General features: G+C 47.6%; 1 protein-coding gene across 3 annotated transcripts in view; it reads right to left on the bottom strand.

Annotated features, from left to right (window-relative positions):
• Positions 1–10,209: 10,209 nt before the first annotated feature.
• Positions 10,210–18,404, bottom strand: part of UPF3A (UPF3A regulator of nonsense mediated mRNA decay) — a 38,668-nt gene continuing 30,473 nt past the window's right edge. For 2 of the 3 annotated variants that reach the window (XM_068268226.1, XM_068268228.1), the window contains exon 10: positions 10,210–10,565. In XM_068268226.1, the coding sequence (XP_068124327.1) occupies positions 10,413–10,565 (153 nt within the window). In that variant the 3' untranslated portion in view covers positions 10,210–10,412. The remainder of the gene's footprint in view (positions 10,566–18,404) is intronic. The other variant, XM_068268227.1, reaches the window with a different exon arrangement.

Here is an 18,404-nt window from a genome sequence, read left to right as displayed (position 1 = left end):
CCAGGCAATTTTTAGTTTAAAAGGCCACTGCAGCTTTAAGGCCAAGCTGCAGGGCCGCACAACTCAGCACACGAGTGATTCCCCCCCCCCTTTTCTCCCCACCAACAGAGCTCTCTGTTGGTGGGGTCTGATCGCTCCCCCCATGTTTATTTTTTGTTTAATAAATATTTGTGTTGCCGTATTTAAACAAAAAAACCCTCTTCCTTTAAATCCCTTCCCTCCCTTGCTCCCTCCCTCCCCACAGCCGGCCAATTACGGCGATCGGCTGTCATAGGCTTCTGCCTATGAGAGCCGATCGCTCTCTTGTCCCCCATGGGGACAGCCGTGTCACACGGCTGTCCCCAGTGCAGCGCTGCTGCTGATCGCAGCGCTGCACAGAGTAAATAGACGGCGATCACGCCGTCTAACAGTCTCCCGAGCGACAATAGCCGCTCGGAGACTGAAGGCGGGGTGGAGCTCCGCCCCCCAAGCAGGAGATGCGCGCGCAGCCTGCGCGCGATCTCCTGCAAAACAGAGCCCCAGGACTTAACGCCAATTGGCGTTAGGCGGTCCTGGGGCTGCCGCCGCGGCCACGCCTGCTGGCGTGACGCGGTCGGCAAGAGGTTAAAGGACCACTATCGCGAAACATTTAATTTTTAAGCAGCACCCCCACAGTAGTTAAATCAGTCAAACAAAAGCTTCACTGTGTAATTGTTTTAATTTTTTAGCATGTTCCTTTAAAGATCCACATGTCACTGTCTCCTGTATCTGTCAGTCCCTGCATCTTCGCTGAAGGACTTTTGTAACTATAAATCCACAATAGGGGAGCCCTTGTCAGGTAAAATAAATAATAGATGGGTTGCCCTACTCTCCATAACTGACAAACTCATGGTGTGCAAACTCACGTGCTGTATCCTATGTTACTCCAGCGCTGCTGCACAGAAAGGACCCCCCGCACTTTCTGACCTGCAGGCATTGAGGGAGGCAGGTGTCAGCACGAATACGGCTGCGTAATGAGCTGCTCTCCCCCTACAAGTCACTGCATGGAGGCAGAGTAGCGGCAAGTGAATAGACAGGAGAGCGGCTCCAGCGACTCACTGCGCAGCGGCGTCATCAGAGGCAGAGCAGCGGGATTGAACAGAGGGGGAGAGCGGCTCATTACGCAGCCGTATCCGCGCTGACACTTGCCTCCCTCAATGCCTGCAGGTCAGAAAGTGCGAGGGGTCCTTTCTGTGCAGCAGCGCTGGAGTAACATAGGATACAGCACGTGAGTTTGCACAGCATGAGTTTGTCAGTTATGGAGAGTAGGGCCAACCATCTGTTACTTATTTTACCTGACAGGGGCTCTACTATTGTGGATTTATAGTTGCAAAAGTCCGTCAGTGTAGATGCAGGGACTGACAGATACAGGAGACAGTGACATGTGGATCTTTAAAGGAACATGCTAAAAAATTAAAACAATTACACAGTGAAGCTTTTGGATGAACAATGTAACTACTGTGGGGCTGCTTGAAAATTAAATGTTTTGCGATAGTGGTCCTTGAAGTGTAAATGGGGCCTCAGGGAAACCGCCTGCCCTTATGTCACACATCAAAGCAACGAACTGAAAGGTCCAGGTATTCTCATAATGGTGATTGGTGATTATGTCCACAAAAGGGTCACTATATTAAAGGCTACAGAACACGTACATGGAGCACTCATAAAAGTACGCCATGCAACACGGATTATATACATCATACTACTTTCAGGTCCACATTAACAACTCCCTCTGTTTTTATGAAACTTTTCCCTGAGCTACCTAACCATAGCCTGAAAACATATTTCCTAGCAAATAATTATGCGGTATATTTATAGTCAGTCCCTTCAGGTTACCCCCTGACTTACGCTCCCCGGGCCTCTGCAAAAGTTTTCAGCAGCATAGTAACTCACTTGTCCCAGCCAGTGCTCTCCTCCATTAGTCCATGCTCCCCCCCATCTTCATCCCCACTGGCCACATCTTCTCAGTGACCTGGCACATGTCATTACGTGAGCTATCATTATCAAGAGTAAGTAAGACTCTTACTGGAAAATGAAACAGCTAGAACTTGTGACTTGTCACAGATCATACTTTTAACTGCGAAACTAAGATTCCAGGTACCAGTGTTGCAAGTACTATAAAGGGGCATTAGCAGGGCCGTGCAGAGGGTCCTTAAAGTGAACCGAGCACCTTTTTTTCACTCAGGACATTTCTATAGCACATGAAAAATGTATGCCGACTATCTGTTTCATTATTAAAATAAACTTTAATTTTACCTTGTATTTTACATTCAAAGTTGTTAAATTGGCCTGTTTGAGCAGGCCTGCCGACCGTCCCCAGCCGCAGAGAGTTCAGGAACCTCTAATTGTTTTATTGCGCTAATTACCAAGAGGTAAACAAAGCCTTTCATCAACAAAGGGGGTGAATAATTAGGAGTGTCTTTTCAAAGCCATGGTGTGTGTCAATGTGTCAAGATAGCATCTCTGACTTCTGTAAATAAGGAATGTGAGAAGGGGAGGGGGGAACATGGCAGCTTCTATGTCAGGAGGGATTCAAGTGAAAGAGAATGTGGTCAGTTCACTTTAAGTGGGGGGTGCTCAAATTAAAAAAAGAGGCCTGGCAATGCCTTCCCCCGCATGCCCCCCCCCCACCTCGTTTTTGGCTAGGGGGTATTGATTGTCATGCTGCTGAATGCAGATGCTGGGTGCCATGTGGGTTGTGGCTATGGTTGGGTATTGAGTTTCATGCGGGTGTTGATTGCAAATACTTAGTGCCATGTAAGATCTGGGTGCATGTACTGAATGTCATGTGGGTGCTGGGTGCAGGTACTGGTTGTGACATGGGTGCGAATACTTGGCGCCATGCCTGTACTGGGTACTGGCTATGGGTGGGCTTTGGGCATCACATGGGTTTTGAATGCAGGTACTTTGGGTGCGGGTACGGGTTAAGTAGGTGCTTGGTGCAGATAGCGGGGGCCATGTGGAAGCTGTGTGCAGGTGTGTTTTAGGCCTGGGTGCAGATACTTGGGGCTTGATTCACTAACCGGCACTAAGTGTTAGCAAGTTAGCAGTAAAGTCTGTATCAAGCTGCTTTTGGTACCAAGGTCCAGTTTGTATTGGGTGTTTATTTGCAGTGGGTGCTATGCAGTATTGGGTGCTGAATAAGTAGCAGATGGTGATAAACAATAGTGGGTGCCATGTGAGTGCTAATTGGTACAGGAAGCCATGTGAGTGTTGGACATGAGTGAGTAGGGAGTGCCATGCGTGGTCTGGATGTGTGCCATGGGAGAGTACTGAGTCTCATATGGGTTCGGACCAAGGATGGGTACTGGGTGCTATTTGGGTGCTGGCCATGGAAGGGTGCATATAATGGCTTTGGAACTTGGTGATGTGTGAGTACTGTGCCATGTGTGTGTTGATTATAGGGGTATGTGGGTCTTAGGTGCAAATACTGAGTGCCAAGTGGGTATTGGGAGTGAGTACATGGTGACATATGGGTGATGGGTGCTGGCTAGTGGGGTATTTGTTGTCATGTGGGTGCTAAAGGCAGATGCTGGGTGCAATGTGGGTTCTGGGTGCTGGCACAGAGTGTCATGTGGATTCTGGCTGTATGGGTGTGTATCACCCATCATGTAGGTGTTGATTGCAGGTACTCAGTCCCTTGCGAGTTCTCGAGTTCTAGGTGCAAGTACTGGATGTCATATGTGAGTGCTTGGTGTGGGCGCTGGGCACCAAGTGGAGGCTTAGTGCAACTGGAACTACTGCAGATGAAACATGTGGGTGTTGGGTGCAGGTACTGGGTATCACATAGGTGCAAATACTTGGTGCCATGCCTGGGTGCTAGCTATGGTTGGACATTGTGTCATGTGGGTTCTGAGTGCAGGTACTTTGGGTGCTAGTACTAGTTATGTGGGTGCAGATAGTGGGTGCCATGTGGAGGCTGTGTGCAGGTGTGAGTAGTGAGTGCCATGTTGGGGCTGGGTGCAAGTACTGTGCCATGTGGGTGTGAGTACTGGGTGCCAGCTATAGGGTGAAGGGGTGCAGGTATTGGGTGTCATGTGGCTGTTTGATGCAAGTACTAAGTGCCATACTGAGGCCAGATGTGGGTATTGGGTGCAGGGTGCTCGGTACAAGTACTGGGTGCTTGCTATAGTGGGGGTTACTAGTTGAGTGTAATGTATGCTGGAGCTGAATATTGGTGGGATTGTTGTGGGTGCGAGGGGTGGGAGATCACTGTGGGTACTGCTATGAATGGCATAGTTGCTGCTAGGGTAGGTAGAGGTCAGTGTGGTTGCTGGGGAAAGGGTAGGTCAGTGTGGTTGCTGGGGGGAGAAGTAACTGTGGGTGCTGTGGAAGGTAGAGGTCAGTATGGATGCTGGAGGAAAGGGAGGTCACTGTGGGTCCATTGGGGGAGATCACTGTGGGTCTTGGGAGGTAGAGGTAATTGTGGGTGCAGGGGGTGGGAGGTCACTATGGGTGCTGCTATGAATGGCATAGTTGCTGCTAAGGGAGGTAGAGGTCAGTGTGGGTGCTGGGGGAAGGGTAGGCTACTGTGGGTGCTGTGGAAGGAAGAGATCAGTATGGGTGCTGGAGGAAGGGGAGGTCACTGTGGGTGCTGGGAGAAGTCAGTGTGGTTACTGGAGGAAGGAGTGGATGCTGGGTGTTGGGAGAGGCCACTGTGGGAGCTGGCAATGGGAGAGGTCACTGTGGGTGCTGCTTTTGGGATTGGACGTCCCTGTGGGTGCTGCAGGGGACAGGAGGGTAGCCACTGGGGGAGGGAAAAATCACTGTGGGTGCTGGGGTAAGCAGGATCACTGCTAGAGCTGGGGAGGGAGAGGTCACTGTGGGTGCTAGGTGGAGGGAGAGGTCACTGTGGGTGCTGGGGGAGGGAGAGGTCACTGTGGGTGCTAGGTGGAGGAAGAAGTCACTGTGGGTGCTGGGAAGGGAGAGGTCACTGTGGGTGCTAGATGGAGGGAAAGGTCACTGTGGGTGCTAGGTAGGAAGAGGTCACTGTGGGTGCTAGATGGAGGGAAAGGTCACTGTGGGTGCTGGGTAGGGGAGAGGTCACTGTGGGTAAAAGGTGAAGGGAGATGTCACTGTGGGTACTGGGGAGGGAGAGGTCAGTATGGGTCCTAGGTGGAGGGAAAGGTCACTGGGTACTAGGTGGAGGGAGAGGTCACTATGGGCACTGGGGAGGGAGAAGTCACTATGGGTCCTAGGTGGAGTAAGAGGTCACTGGGTACTAGGTGGAGGGAGAGGTCACTGGGTCCTAGGTGGAGGGAGAGGTCACTGTGAGTGCTAGGGGAGGGAGTGGTCACTGGGTACTAGATGGAGGGAGAGGTCACTATAGGTACTGGGGAGGGAGTGGTCAGCATGGGTCCTAGGTGGAGGGAGAGGTCACTATGGGTGCTGGGGGAGGGAGAGGTCAGTATGGGTCCTAGGTGGAGGGAGAGATCACTGTGGGTGCTAGGGGAGGGAGTGGTCACTGGGTACTAGATGGAGGGAGAGGTCACTATGGGTACTGGGGGTGGAGAGGTCAATATGGGTACTAGGTGGAGGGAGAGGTCACTATGGGTGCTGGGGGAGGGAGAGGTCAATATGGGTCCTAGGTGGAGGGAGAGGTCACTGGGTCCTAGGTGGAGGGAGAGGTCACTGTGAGTGCTGGGGGAGGGAGTGGCCACTGGGTACTAGGGGGAGGGAGAGGTCACTGTGAGTGCTGGGGGAGGGAGTGGTCACTGGGTACTAGGGGGAGGGAGAGGTCACTAGGGGTACTGGGGAGGGAAAGGTCGATATGGGTATTAGGTGGAGGGAGAGGTCACTATGGGTGCTGGGGAGGGAGAGGTCAGTATGGGTCCTAGGTGGAGGGAGAGGTCAGTATGCCACACTAGGATTTCTGTCTGGGCCTCTTCACGTAAAAGTGTCCCAGGCGGGGGCAGAGCTTCCCGCGGGTGGGCGGGGCTTATCGCGGTCGGGGGCGGGGCTTATTTTGCGCGGCGAGAGGGGCTTTTTTTTGAAGATTTTAAAAAGGGGGGTGCCTTGGCACCCAGAGCACCCCCCTGTGCACGTGCCTGGGCATCAGTGTGTTTTTTTTGCCCAGTGTCTGAAATGTTTTTTCTGCTTGACTTGAAAAATAAAAATGTAAATATTAGGTATACATATAGCATAGAAGTTATATTGGTAAATGCTTCATTAGCAAATGCTAGCATTACTATTACTATTAATATACTGTAGCAATGGCATTTTCTGCAGTGACTCACACAATATATAGTCTTATCACTGTCGTCAAAAGAACTCACAATCTAATACCTACCATAGTCAGTCATAGTTTTGACTGATATTAATGTCAAAACCACAGTCCATTTTTTGGAGGGGGCAATTAATTAATCAGTATGTTTTTGAAATGTTTGCTCTCAACATATGAACAATAGATAATGAGGCAATTCAATAATTCCCTGTCGGTAAGACAAAATGGCCTCGATTCTTAAAAGTGCTGTCGGTAAGGTAAATTCGAGCGGGGAAACACCGCTGTCGGTATTTCAGCCTTCTGGGTGGTCATTCATGAAAATGTTGCTAGTTGTTATAGGAGTGCGGAGATATTCCGCTGTAGGCTGGCGTTAGGCTGTCGGTAGGCATGCGGAAACAGGAGAAGCTGGCCGAGTCCCTCCGTGCGGTGTTCTCTCTGCTGCTGCTTGGGAGGTCTGTCTCATTCACTGCACTGTATTCCGCACGCTTCTCGCCACATCAGAGGTAGCGGTAATCCCCGTCTGCATACCGCTTCCTCTAATCTTTATGAATTGACATTTGTTACTTTTGTTAAGATAATCACCGCGCAAGGCGGTGATTTATCACTCTGCTCGCGAATGTCGGCTTTTCATGCGGAAAAAGCCTTTATGAATACAGATATTTCTATGTGGTCGGTAAAGTGACATGTTTTCAGCATTTCCGCATGCGGGAATGCTTTATGAATCGAGGCCAATGGCCTCAATTCTGCTAGGGTTTTCAAACAAATGACCTCATGTATGGTAATTTACCGCATGCAGTAATGACATTTAGCAATTCTGGAAGGGTTTAGTCATGTTTTACCTGATGCGGTAAATTATGAGGTAATTTGTGATGTAATTTGCATTAATTTTACGGAAAATAGCTATTTTCATGGAAATTAGGAGGCATGTTAGCACATCATTTACTGATCAGTTTAAGACTGCCTATACCTGGAGGTAAAGTCAATTTGTATGCATTTTGCAGTTTTTAGTGGAGTGCCTATTGCTGTTTTAGTAGAGTTCCCATTCAGGCTGTGTGATAGAAAATAATAGTTGAAATAAAACTCCAAATATTTACTGGATTTTTTGTTTTATAGGGGATGCCTATTAAATATACTTTGCATAGGTTGCTACATAATCAAATACACTTCCCCCTCAAAAAAAAACATCTTACAAAGACTATCCTAACTTATGGAAGACAATTAAAGACTTGTTATTATTTATTTACTGCATGCTTACGCTGAAATACCACACTTTTTACCACACCTTATTAATTTACCGCACGTTTTACTGCATGTTTGGAAATGCAGAAAAATCTTTCAGAATTACTAAAAAAAAGAGGAAAATACTGCATGAGATATTTTACCTACAAAAAAAATATTTACCTCCCATAGCTACCAGAATTGAGGCCATTCTGATGATGTGTAACTCATTCAGAAACATAAACACTGGTGCGCCAAATATTTCAAAATTTTTATTTTGTAACTAGCAAATTCAATAACACACAGAATAAGACATTGTTTGTTTCCACTGATATTAAAAGATGCAATTTGTTCAATTAATTTTCAGAACATGAAATTCAGTAAGCTTTTATTCTAGACAACTTTACAAAGTGCTTCTCAGTGGAAAGAGCTCAGGCCCTCAGGGTAGCTTGCAAAGAACTCACCTAAGTTCAGTTACTCTAGCATTCCTTGTATGGCAATGGCACTTCTGGGTCCTTGCAGCATGCCCACTATCCCTCTCTCAGCCATACACGCAAACCACGCAACAAATTCTGATTGGAAGACAAGTAGCCTTCTAGAATGATTTGGGAGCAGAAGGTAGAACCCAGGAGAAACACTTATAAATACAATGTAAAACATTGACAAACATTATTTCTTCTTACTTAACTTGGTTCTGTGTGAAGAGACATGGGGCCCTTTTCCACTAGCTGCGCTGCATTGCATTTCTGCAGCATTTCTGCTGCATTTGCAGTTTGAAAAATGCATTCTCTTTCACTTGAATGAGAATCTTGGCAAAATCACAGCGATTTTTCCAAAATCGCGGTAAATTGGAGCGCAGATTTTATGGTTGGAAAAAAGTTGCTACTTCTACAGCTTCTGGGCAATTTTAAGAACCACTCTCATGAAAAATTCTAACATTTTAAGTACACGTATATACATACTTATTTGAAGTGCATTTCTCACACATTAAAATGCATTATAAATGTTGCTGTCACTTCCAGTAGGCAGTAAAAATGAGCCAAGTCTGACAGGTTTGTGGACAAGTCCATCTCCTCAAGAGGGATTCTCAGAATGTTGTTTATTTTCAGAAGCACTTATTGAATGACAGTTTCTCAGTCTAAATGCCAAAATAAAGTGGGCTGGCTGAAATCTTTGTATAGATCCTTTCCAGTGATTGCATTTGTAAGGAAAAAGAGACCCCTTTGTCCTCTAGCTTGGTCACCTCCTCTCACTCACATCCAGGACTTCTCACGGGCGGTCCCTCTCCTTTAGAACACTCTCCCACAGCCTGTCCAGCATGCTCCGAGCCTGAAAACACACCTATTCAGACAAGCCTATAATTTGCTATAGGTAGCATTGGAAGTTCACTGCCCCATCCCGTGTTTCCTTCCCTATTGTTTCCACCCCACTACCCTTTAGATTGTAAGCTCGCAAGGGCAGGAACCTCCTCCTGTTGTTTCTTATTTTGCGGTAATTTACCATATGAATGTCTACCAAGTTTAGTGTTATCTCAATCCACACATTAACTGTGTATGTATTTGTACTTGTATAGCTGGATGTCATGACTGTACAGTGTCTTGAACTTCTCAAGTATATATGTTCCCCAATATTTGTTTTGTACTCTGTATAGCGCTACGGAAGATGTTGGCGCTATATAAATAGAAAATAATAATAAAGAATAAATTAGATAATGAGAATCCTTATGAGATGAACTTGTCAAAAAACCTGTCAGATTTTTACTGCCAACTGTGACATAACAGAAAAGGACTAGTTCATATATTCCAATGTCTAAAAGCCTAATAAAGGACCTGTTGAGGTCCAAAACAGTCTGGTGTCATTGCCATTGTACATCAATCTTTATGTAAAATGGAATAATACAGAATATTTTTCTGCCTTGAAAATGGGAGCTTGAGACTTTTTTTGTGTGTGTTAATAAAGTTTACGTGTTTTGAATGGACCTTCTTCTTTTTCCTTCCACCTGGTTGTCCACCTCAAACAATTTTTCCTCTGTGACTCCACCATGATAAGTCTGTCTTATTGATTTTCCTGTTATGGCTTGATCTGGCATCTTCCTCCTGGTCAGTGCCAGATCTCCCTGAAGCTATCTCTCCCCCACCCTAAAGCTAATAGCAATCCCTAAAATCCCTACAGAGTATAACAGAAGCAGAGTTCACTCACCTTTCCGGCTGGGGTGCTCCCTCCTCTTTGTGTCCTTCTATCTTCATCGTCGCTGGTATCCCCTTTCCATGACCAAATGGCATGTACGTGGGTAGACACATGCTGCCAGGTTCTCAGTGAGGGGGTGCCAGCAAAACTGGAGAGGTAAGTGTGCTCTACTGCCGTTATACTCTGCAGGGTCCATGGGGATTGCTATTAGCTTGGGGGTGGTGGAGAGACAGCTTGGGAAGAGCCCTGGTACCAGTCCCCCAATAATGTATTATTCAGTCCATTGGATGCAAAGACACCCCCCTCCACCACCACCCACCCAACACAAACACTTTTGGAGGGGAAAAAGTGTGTCTTATGGAGCAAAACATATGGTACGTAATAATCATGAATTGTACATTACTCCTAAATTTACTTACCACATTCAACCTGCTCTGTCCATTCACTATGAAAGGACTTTGTTAATCTTTTGTGGAGTGTAAAGTCAAAGACAGCATTGACATAAAACTGATTAAATCAACATTAAACATTTTGTCCTCTGTAAAGTGAACCTGGACTTCACAGAATGCATAATCTACAATTTATTAGGAGCTCTTTGGCACTCAAAGGGTGAACAAACTGCAGAAAGGAATATTCTTTCTCCTTCCTCTTCCTGGGAAAGAATGAGGCAGGCAAGATGTGGTTTGGCTTGAGCAGTCCATAGTCTAAGGCCCCCACTAGTGTCATTAGGACAGCGCACTTGCATGAAGCACTTTCTTCTCACAACATTCTACCCAGCATCTTCACTCTTCTCTGAGCTTCGTCCTGATATATTGTCTGCATCATTCTTTCTGTAATCAGTCTCTTCCACATATTTACTTGTAAATCCTGTAGTTATGCGACTGCGAGCTCCTGGTTGGTACAGCTGCATGGCCGGGCGATCCTGTGCAAGGTAAGCCACAACCAACTGTTAACAGACTGAACATGACATAAAAGATGGCAAGTTCTGAAATACAATGGTATCCAAATATTTGCTTTTACAGCTACAAACCTGACATTGTCACAAGCTAAAGCCAATCCCACAGCAGATTCTGCTCTCAGGGAACACATGTGCTGTCTACTGTGCTCTGAGAAGGGTCACACAACCAGGTGGTTAGCCACTGAAAACATTGAAAGGAGAGGGGCAGTGGCTTCACCTCAGAACATCAGTTTTATTAGTCATTCATAGAAGTGAGAGAACTGACAAACAGCTCAATCGCAGACACCTGAGCTCTGTCTGTCTCCTGCTAATAATTAAAAAAAACAAACTATATTTTCGGAAGGTGGCCATACATATAGTAATTCGATAAATGATTTGATCAAATTTTTGAATTGTATAAAAATCGGTGCCACAACAAACATGCCTGAATGTTTTCGGGCCATGGGAAACAGCGGAGGAGGGAGGAGACCAGAAGTTGCGTAGTCGCAGCTGGACAGGTGAAATCTACAACATACAGGCACCGGGGCACATTAACATTAGGGGGCGGCCAGGCGGGCTAAATAGGTGAGGTTGAAAAGATGATTCCTGAGAGATTTCATGATGAGATCGATCCTTACCTGGGTCACATTGTAACATAGTTGGATTTACTGAAACGTTATTACATACAGTGGTTTGCAAAAGTATTGAAGTTTTCCACATTTTGTCACATTACTGCCACAAACATAAATCAATTTCATTGGAATTCCACGTGATAGACCAATACAAAGTGGTGTACCCATGAGAAGTGGAATGAAAATCATACATGATTCCAAACATTTTTTACAAAAAAATAACTGCAAAGTGGGGTGTGCATAATTATTCGGCCTCCTTTGGTCTGAGTGCAGTCAGTTGCCCATAGACATTGCCTGATGAGTGCTAATGACTAAATAGAGTGCACCTGTGTGTAATCTAATGTCAGTACAAATACAGCTGCTCTGTGACGGCCTCAGAGGTTGTCTAAGAGAATATTGGGAGCAACAACACCATGAAGTCCAAAGAACACACCAGACAGGTCAGGGATAAAGTTATTGAGAAATTTAAACCAGGCTTAGGCTACAAAAAGATTTCCAAAGCCTTGAACATCCCACGGAGCACTGTTCAAGTGATCATTCAGAAATGGAAGGAGTATGGCACAACTGTAAACCTACTAAGACAAGGTCGTCCACCTAAACTCACAGGCCGAACAAGGAGAGCGCTGATCAGAAATGCAGTCAAGAGCCATGGTGACTCTGGACGAGCTGCAGAGATCTACAGCTCAGGTGGTCGGAATCTGTCCATTGGACAACCATTAGTCGTGCACTGCACAAAGTTGGCCTTTATGGAAGAGTGGCAAGAAGAAAGCCATTGTTAACAGAAAATCATAAGAAGTCCCGTTTGTAGTTTGCCACAAGCCATGTGGGGGACACAGCAACCATGTGGAAGAAGGTGCTCTGGTCAGATGAGACCAAAATGGAACTTTATGGCCAAAATGCAAAACGCTATGTGTGGCGGAAAACTAACACTGCACATCACTCTGAACACACCATCTTCACTATCAAATATGGTGGTGGTAGCATCATGCTCTGGGGGTGCTTCTCTTCAGCAGGGTCAGGGAAGCTGGTGAGAGTTGATGGGAAGATGGATGGAGTCAAATACAGGGCAATCTTGAAAGAAAACCTCTTGGAGTTTGCAAAAGACTTGAGACTGGGGCAGAGGTCCACCTTCCAAAATCCAATCAAGAATCTGTGGCAAGATCTGAAAACTGCTGTTCACAAATGCTGTCCATCTAATCTGACTGAGCTGGAGCTGTTTTGCAAAGAAGAATGGGCAAGGATTTCAGTCTCTAGATGTGCAAAGCTGGTAGAGACATACCCTAAAAGACTGGCAACTGTAATTACAGCAAATGGTGGTTCTAAAAAGTATTGACTCAGGGGGCTGAATAATTACGCACACCCCACTTTGCAGTTATTTTTTTTTTTTTAATGTTTGGAATCATGTATGATTTTCGATCCACTTCTCACGTGTACACCACTTTGTATTAATGTTTCACGTGGAATTCCAATAAAATTGATTCATGTTTGTGGCAGTAATATGACAAAATGTGGAAAACTTCAAGGGGGCCGAATACTTTTGCAAACCACTGTACCCAGTATTCCTAACTGTGTGATTGCAGTTCAATGCAGATATCCACATTGAGGACTTTTTTAAAATAAATTCAGGTTGTCCTGGATTTTTGACAAACGAAAACTCTGTGGTGGATGCTACATGAAACCGCAGACACACTCACAAACCTCTCAGTAATCCTGATTCAGGTGACAGAGTCAAATCCTAACCACTTAACAGAAGACACGTTTTAAAGCATCCAGTCCAGATTTGCTGGATCATGAACGGTATTCCCACTGGCAACCTTGGCAACCACTGGAGATCCCTTAGTACACTGGCTTACTGTGTTGGGGAAACCATTCTTTAGTCTGGTGAAGGTAGAGGAATGTTTATGTTAAGTCACACTGGAGGGGCATGAGAAACCAGAGAACAAAAATGTCATGAATATATAGATGAAAAAGTTGAGCACTACAGATGTCCTGTAATTATGATAACACTCTTAAACTGTGTACTAACATGAGGTAAGCTGTATATAATATACAGATCCACCAGAGACTGCTAATGACTGTAGGTCACTGCAAATCACTGGGTCTGCAATGGTTAAAGCCCATTTACAGGCATAGATATAAAGATTATTCATTGAAACGCTTACCATAAATGTTTTGTTTGCCAGCCACATTGTATTGTGCCTCCCACAGCCTAATGCAGAGTGGCCCAAGGGACGCTTAATATTTACCTGATATGGATGCAGGATCGGCTCTATATGACCCAGAGCCTTCCCTCTCCTTAGGTAAGTATCTGTTTACATTTTTTTTTTACAGGTTCCCATTTACTTGATGAATTGTTTGGCATGGCGGATTTTTCATACATATGATCACAACTGGTTTGGTTATGATCGCAAGTTGGATCGTTTGCTAAAAATTGGATCATTTGCTAAAAATTGTACAGTTAATGGGCACCTGAACTTCTGCTTCATAAGCTTGTGACTGGTTCATTTTCAGAGCACTGTCTACTTTCAGGCTGTTTGTGTATTTAACATTGTCATCTGAGGCCCAGTGCACACCAAAACCGCTAGCAGATCGTCAAAACGCTAGCGGTTTTTGGAGCTGATTTCAGAACGATTCTAGGCATGTTTAGAGACGTTTTCTAAACATGCCTAGCGTTTTTGGGAGCGTTTCTGTGTAGCAGATTACAAATATTGTTACAGTAAAAGCTGTTACTGAACAGCTTCTGTAACAAAAACGCTTGGAAAACCGCTCTGATGTAGCGTTTTCCACAGCGGTTTGCATTTTTCCTATACTTTACACTGAGTCAGAAACGCTTCTGCAAACCACAAACGTGCAGCAGGAGGCACTTTGCGGTTTGCTAAAAACCTCAAACCGCTGGTGTGCACCATCCCATTGAAATACATTAGCCAAGCGTTTTCACTGACGGATGCAGTTGGTGGATCGCTCCTAAAACTGCTCGGTGTGCACTGGGCCTGAATGTCTCAAGGATATATCACACTAATGAATGAATACAAAATATTATTTAGCATTGTAATGTCTTCAGCCGCTGAAAATATGAGGAATATCCTAGAATGCTATTTGTGGATATCTGCGCACTATTTTCTCTGCACTTTAAAGGGATACTGTAGGGGGGTCAGGGGAAAATGAGTTGAACTTACCCGGGGCTTCTAACGGTCCCCCGCAGACATCCTGTGTTGGCGCAGCCACTCACCGATGCTCCGGCCCCGCCTCCGGGTTCACTTCTGGAATTTCAGACTTTAAAGTCTGAAAACCACTGCGCCTGCGTTGCCGTGTCCTCAATCCCGCTGATGTAATCAAGAGCGCACAGCGCAGGCCCAGTATGGTCTGTATCTGCGCAGTACACTCCTGGTGACATCAGCGGGAGCGAGGACACGGGCGTGCAGGCGCAGTGGTTTTCTGACTTTAAAGTCTGAAATTCCAGAAGTGAACTGGAGGCGGGGCCGGAGCATCGGTGAGTGGCTGCGCCAACGCAGGATGTCTGCGGGGGACCATTAGAAGCCCCGGGTAAGTTTAGCTCATTTTCCCCCGACCCCCCTACAGTATCCCTTTAAACTCTCTGTAGCTCTGAGCATACCGTAATGGCTGCACAGCAATTGCTACAGCTTGGCAAATATTCTGCTATAGAGCACACTGCATGGTTTGCTCACATAGTTACACTTCTGAGTGCAAGCAGCACTATGGACTCATTAGTGATACTTTGTTGCAGCTGACATTCTTAATTGCCTGAATCTGCAGTGCTCATTTACTTCCCTGGTGAAACTAGGACACATTTCCCAAAATAGACAGCAGCACAGTCACTGAGCAATTACTACGTAGTAAACAGATGGAAATCACACAGAAACAGTATTCAGCACACAGTTTTATAGGATGGTTACTGGACTTTCTCCTTACCTGCTCTGCAGACTGACATTTCACATCTGCATCTAAATTTCTTCCTGCTGTAACCAGTGCTGCTCGGATACCCCTTTTCAAAATCCGGATCTGATTCGGATCCGGATACCCCGCTGTCCGATCCGGGTCGGATATCCGAATTCAAAATTTTCCGATCGGATATCCGACCGTAGTATCCGACCGGATTCGGATATCCGGGTTTAATCCCGGAAGTGGCCTTTAAATTGCTTTAAAAAGGTTTTTTAGGGTATATGAGGCATGTAGCATCATAATTTTGAAAAGGGAAACACTGATGATGTGGGGACTTAAAATCCCCCCCCCCCCAAAAAAAAATGGCTGTCAATCAACATCAGAGTGGTATCTGGAAGCAGTCGTACTGCCGCAGTTGGGGCCTCCCCACAACTCGGACAGCACAGACACCTCCAAAAAAATTACACAGCTATTGTGTTTAGATAGTTGACCATGGCACTGTTGTAGGTACCACGGCACAGTAAAAAAATTAGGAGAGGTTCCAGGAAGCGGTCGTACTGCCGCAGTTGGGGCTTTCCCACAACTCGGACAGCACAGACACCTCCAAAAAAAATTACACAGCTATTGTGTTTAGATAGTTGACCATGGCAGGTACCACGGTTCAAAAAATAAGAACCTGGCTTCATGAAGATGGAGTCAGGAGGTTGTGGTGGTAAAGGGTGGTGAAGCAGGCATAGTGATTACCACTCAGCCACTTCATTTCCCCGCTATTGTGTTTAGATAGTTGACCATGGCACTGTTGTAGGTACCACGGCACAGTAAAAAATTAGGAGAGGTTCCAGGAAGCGGTCGTACTGCCGCAGTTGGGGCCTCCCCACAACTCGGAAAGCACAGACACCTCCAAAAAAATTACACAGCTATTGTGTTTAGATAGTTGACCATGGCACTGTTGTAGGTACCACGGCACAGTAAAAAATTAGGAGAGGTTCCAGGAAGCGGTCGTACTGACGCAGTTGGGGCCTCCCCACAACTCGGACAGCACAGACACCTCCAAAAAAATTACACAGCTATTGTGTTTAGATAGTTGACCATGGCAGGTACCACGGTTCAAAAAATAAGAACCTGGCTTCATGAAGATGGAGTCAGGAGGTTGTGGTGGTAAAGGGTGGTGAAGCAGGCATAGTGATTACCACTCAGCCACTTCATTTCCCCCTCTTGCCAACAACAGGGGCCAGGAACTCACCAACCGCCCAAGCCTCGTTCATCTTTAAAAAAGTCAGTCTGTCCACAGACTGGCCTGACAGACAAGAGCGCTTCTCAGTGACCACGCCACCGGCCGCACTGAAGCACCTTTCCGACATAACGCTGGAAGGCGGGCAGGACAGCACTTCCAGGGCGTATTGCGCCAGCTCGCCCCAGATATCCAGGTGCTTCACCCAGTACTCCAAGGGGTCCACAGGGGTGTCGGTGTCAAGCCCGCTATAGGACCCCATATAGTCGGCCACCATCCGGGTCAGGTGCTGGTTCTGGCTTTGAGAGCCGGATGCTGCTGCAGGCACCTCCTCTGTAGGCAGCGGTACTGGTGTGGCATAGAGCGCCTTTGTCAGAGACAGCAGGTTTGTTGGGCGCCTGCTGATGCTGGATGCAGGCACCTGCTGCTGTGCTGGCTGGACTGAGACAGCAGGGGGGGTGGGAGTCCGGGGGAAGGCTTCCTCCAAGCGCCGAACCAGAATCCGCTGCAAGTCCCTGATTCGGTGCACAGGGTCTCCTCCTACAGGCAGGAACTGAGCCAGCTTCCCCTTCAGCCGTGGGTCCAGCATCAGGGTGATCCAGATGTCCTCCCGAGCACTCATCTGCTTCACCCTTGGGTCTTTGCGCAGGCACTGCAGCATGTGCACTGCCATGGGGAAGAGGGCTGCCATCTCTGCTGACCTATCATCTTCTGCACCGCTGACAGTGCTGTCGTCCTCCTCTGATTCCGGAGCCTCATCTTGCTCTCTCCACCCCCGCACTACTGCAGCTGCACTCCGCTGTGCCCCCTCCTCTTCAAGGTCAGGGACCTCCAACTCCTCCGAATCCTCCTCCTGCTGCACAGAGGTGGACTGCGAAGTTTGCTGCTGCTGCTCCTGCTGGATCAAGGCTTCCTCTCCCACTTCCAGAAGAGCATCGAGGGCCTTGTCCAGCATGCACACAATGGTCAACCACTCACACAGCGACGCATGGTCCCGGCTGACCATGTTGGTGGCCTCCAGGAAGGGTGCCAGCACAAAGCACACCAGCTGCATTTTTCCCCACTCAGCAGGGCGGATGATGTCTGGGAGGTGGGTGGTGCCGGTCCCCAACAAGTTGGCATCCATGGTGGCTCTGGCCAGGTACAGGTTGACAGCCCGCCTCTGTTCAACCAGACGTTCCAACATCGCCAGGGTGGAATTCCAGCGTGTTGGAACATCTATAATGAGGCGGTGCTGTGGGAGGTTCAGCTCCAGCTGCACGGCTGTAAGGGTCGCTGTGGCACTACCCGAGCGGCGAAAATGACCCACCATTTTCCTTGCCGCTCCCAAAAGAGTGTCCATCCCCTGGTAGGTGTGCAGGAATTTCTGCACCACTAGGTTCAGGACGTGGGCCAGACAGGGGATGTGGGTGAGGTTTCCCCGCTGGATGGCGGCAACCAAGTTTGCCCCATTGTCGGCCACCACCTCTCCGACTCTGAGGCCTCTGGGGGTCAGCCAACTCCTCTCTTGCTCTCGGAGCTTGGCCAAGACGTGGTCTGCCGTCACCTTGTTCTTGCCCACCGTGACCATCTGCAGCAGCGCTTGGCAGTGGTGGGCCTTCACGCTGCTGCTGAGGCGGGGTTGTTTGGCGGCGGATGGAACCGGATCAGAGCTGGAAGCTGCTGCACTTCCCCTGACCCTGCTGCGGGGTGGCACCACCCACCGGGGTGATGATGCTGCTGTCTCCTCTTCACCCCCTTCCACCAAACTGACCCAGTGCGCGGTGAAGGACAAATAGCGGCCTGTCCTGAACCGGCTGCTCCATGAGTCCATTGTCACATGGACGCGTGCACCAAGCGCATGATCCAGCCCACGCTCCACGTTGGCCTTCACAAAGAGGTGCAGTGCTGGGATGGCCTTGCGTGCGAAGTAGTGCCGGCTGGGGATTGGCCAATCCGGCGCTGCGCACTGCAGGAGCGCACGCATCCGGCTCCCCTCCTGCACAAACGAGTACGGGAGGAGCTGGGAGGACATGGCCTGTGTCAGCAAGCCGTTCAGCTGGCGTATGCGACGGCTGCCGG

This window comes from Hyperolius riggenbachi, chromosome 2 (genome assembly GCF_040937935.1).
Source record: "Hyperolius riggenbachi isolate aHypRig1 chromosome 2, aHypRig1.pri, whole genome shotgun sequence".
Classification (NCBI taxonomy): Eukaryota; Metazoa; Chordata; class Amphibia; order Anura; family Hyperoliidae; genus Hyperolius; species Hyperolius riggenbachi.
This window is presented reverse-complemented; position numbering and strand designations above follow the sequence as displayed.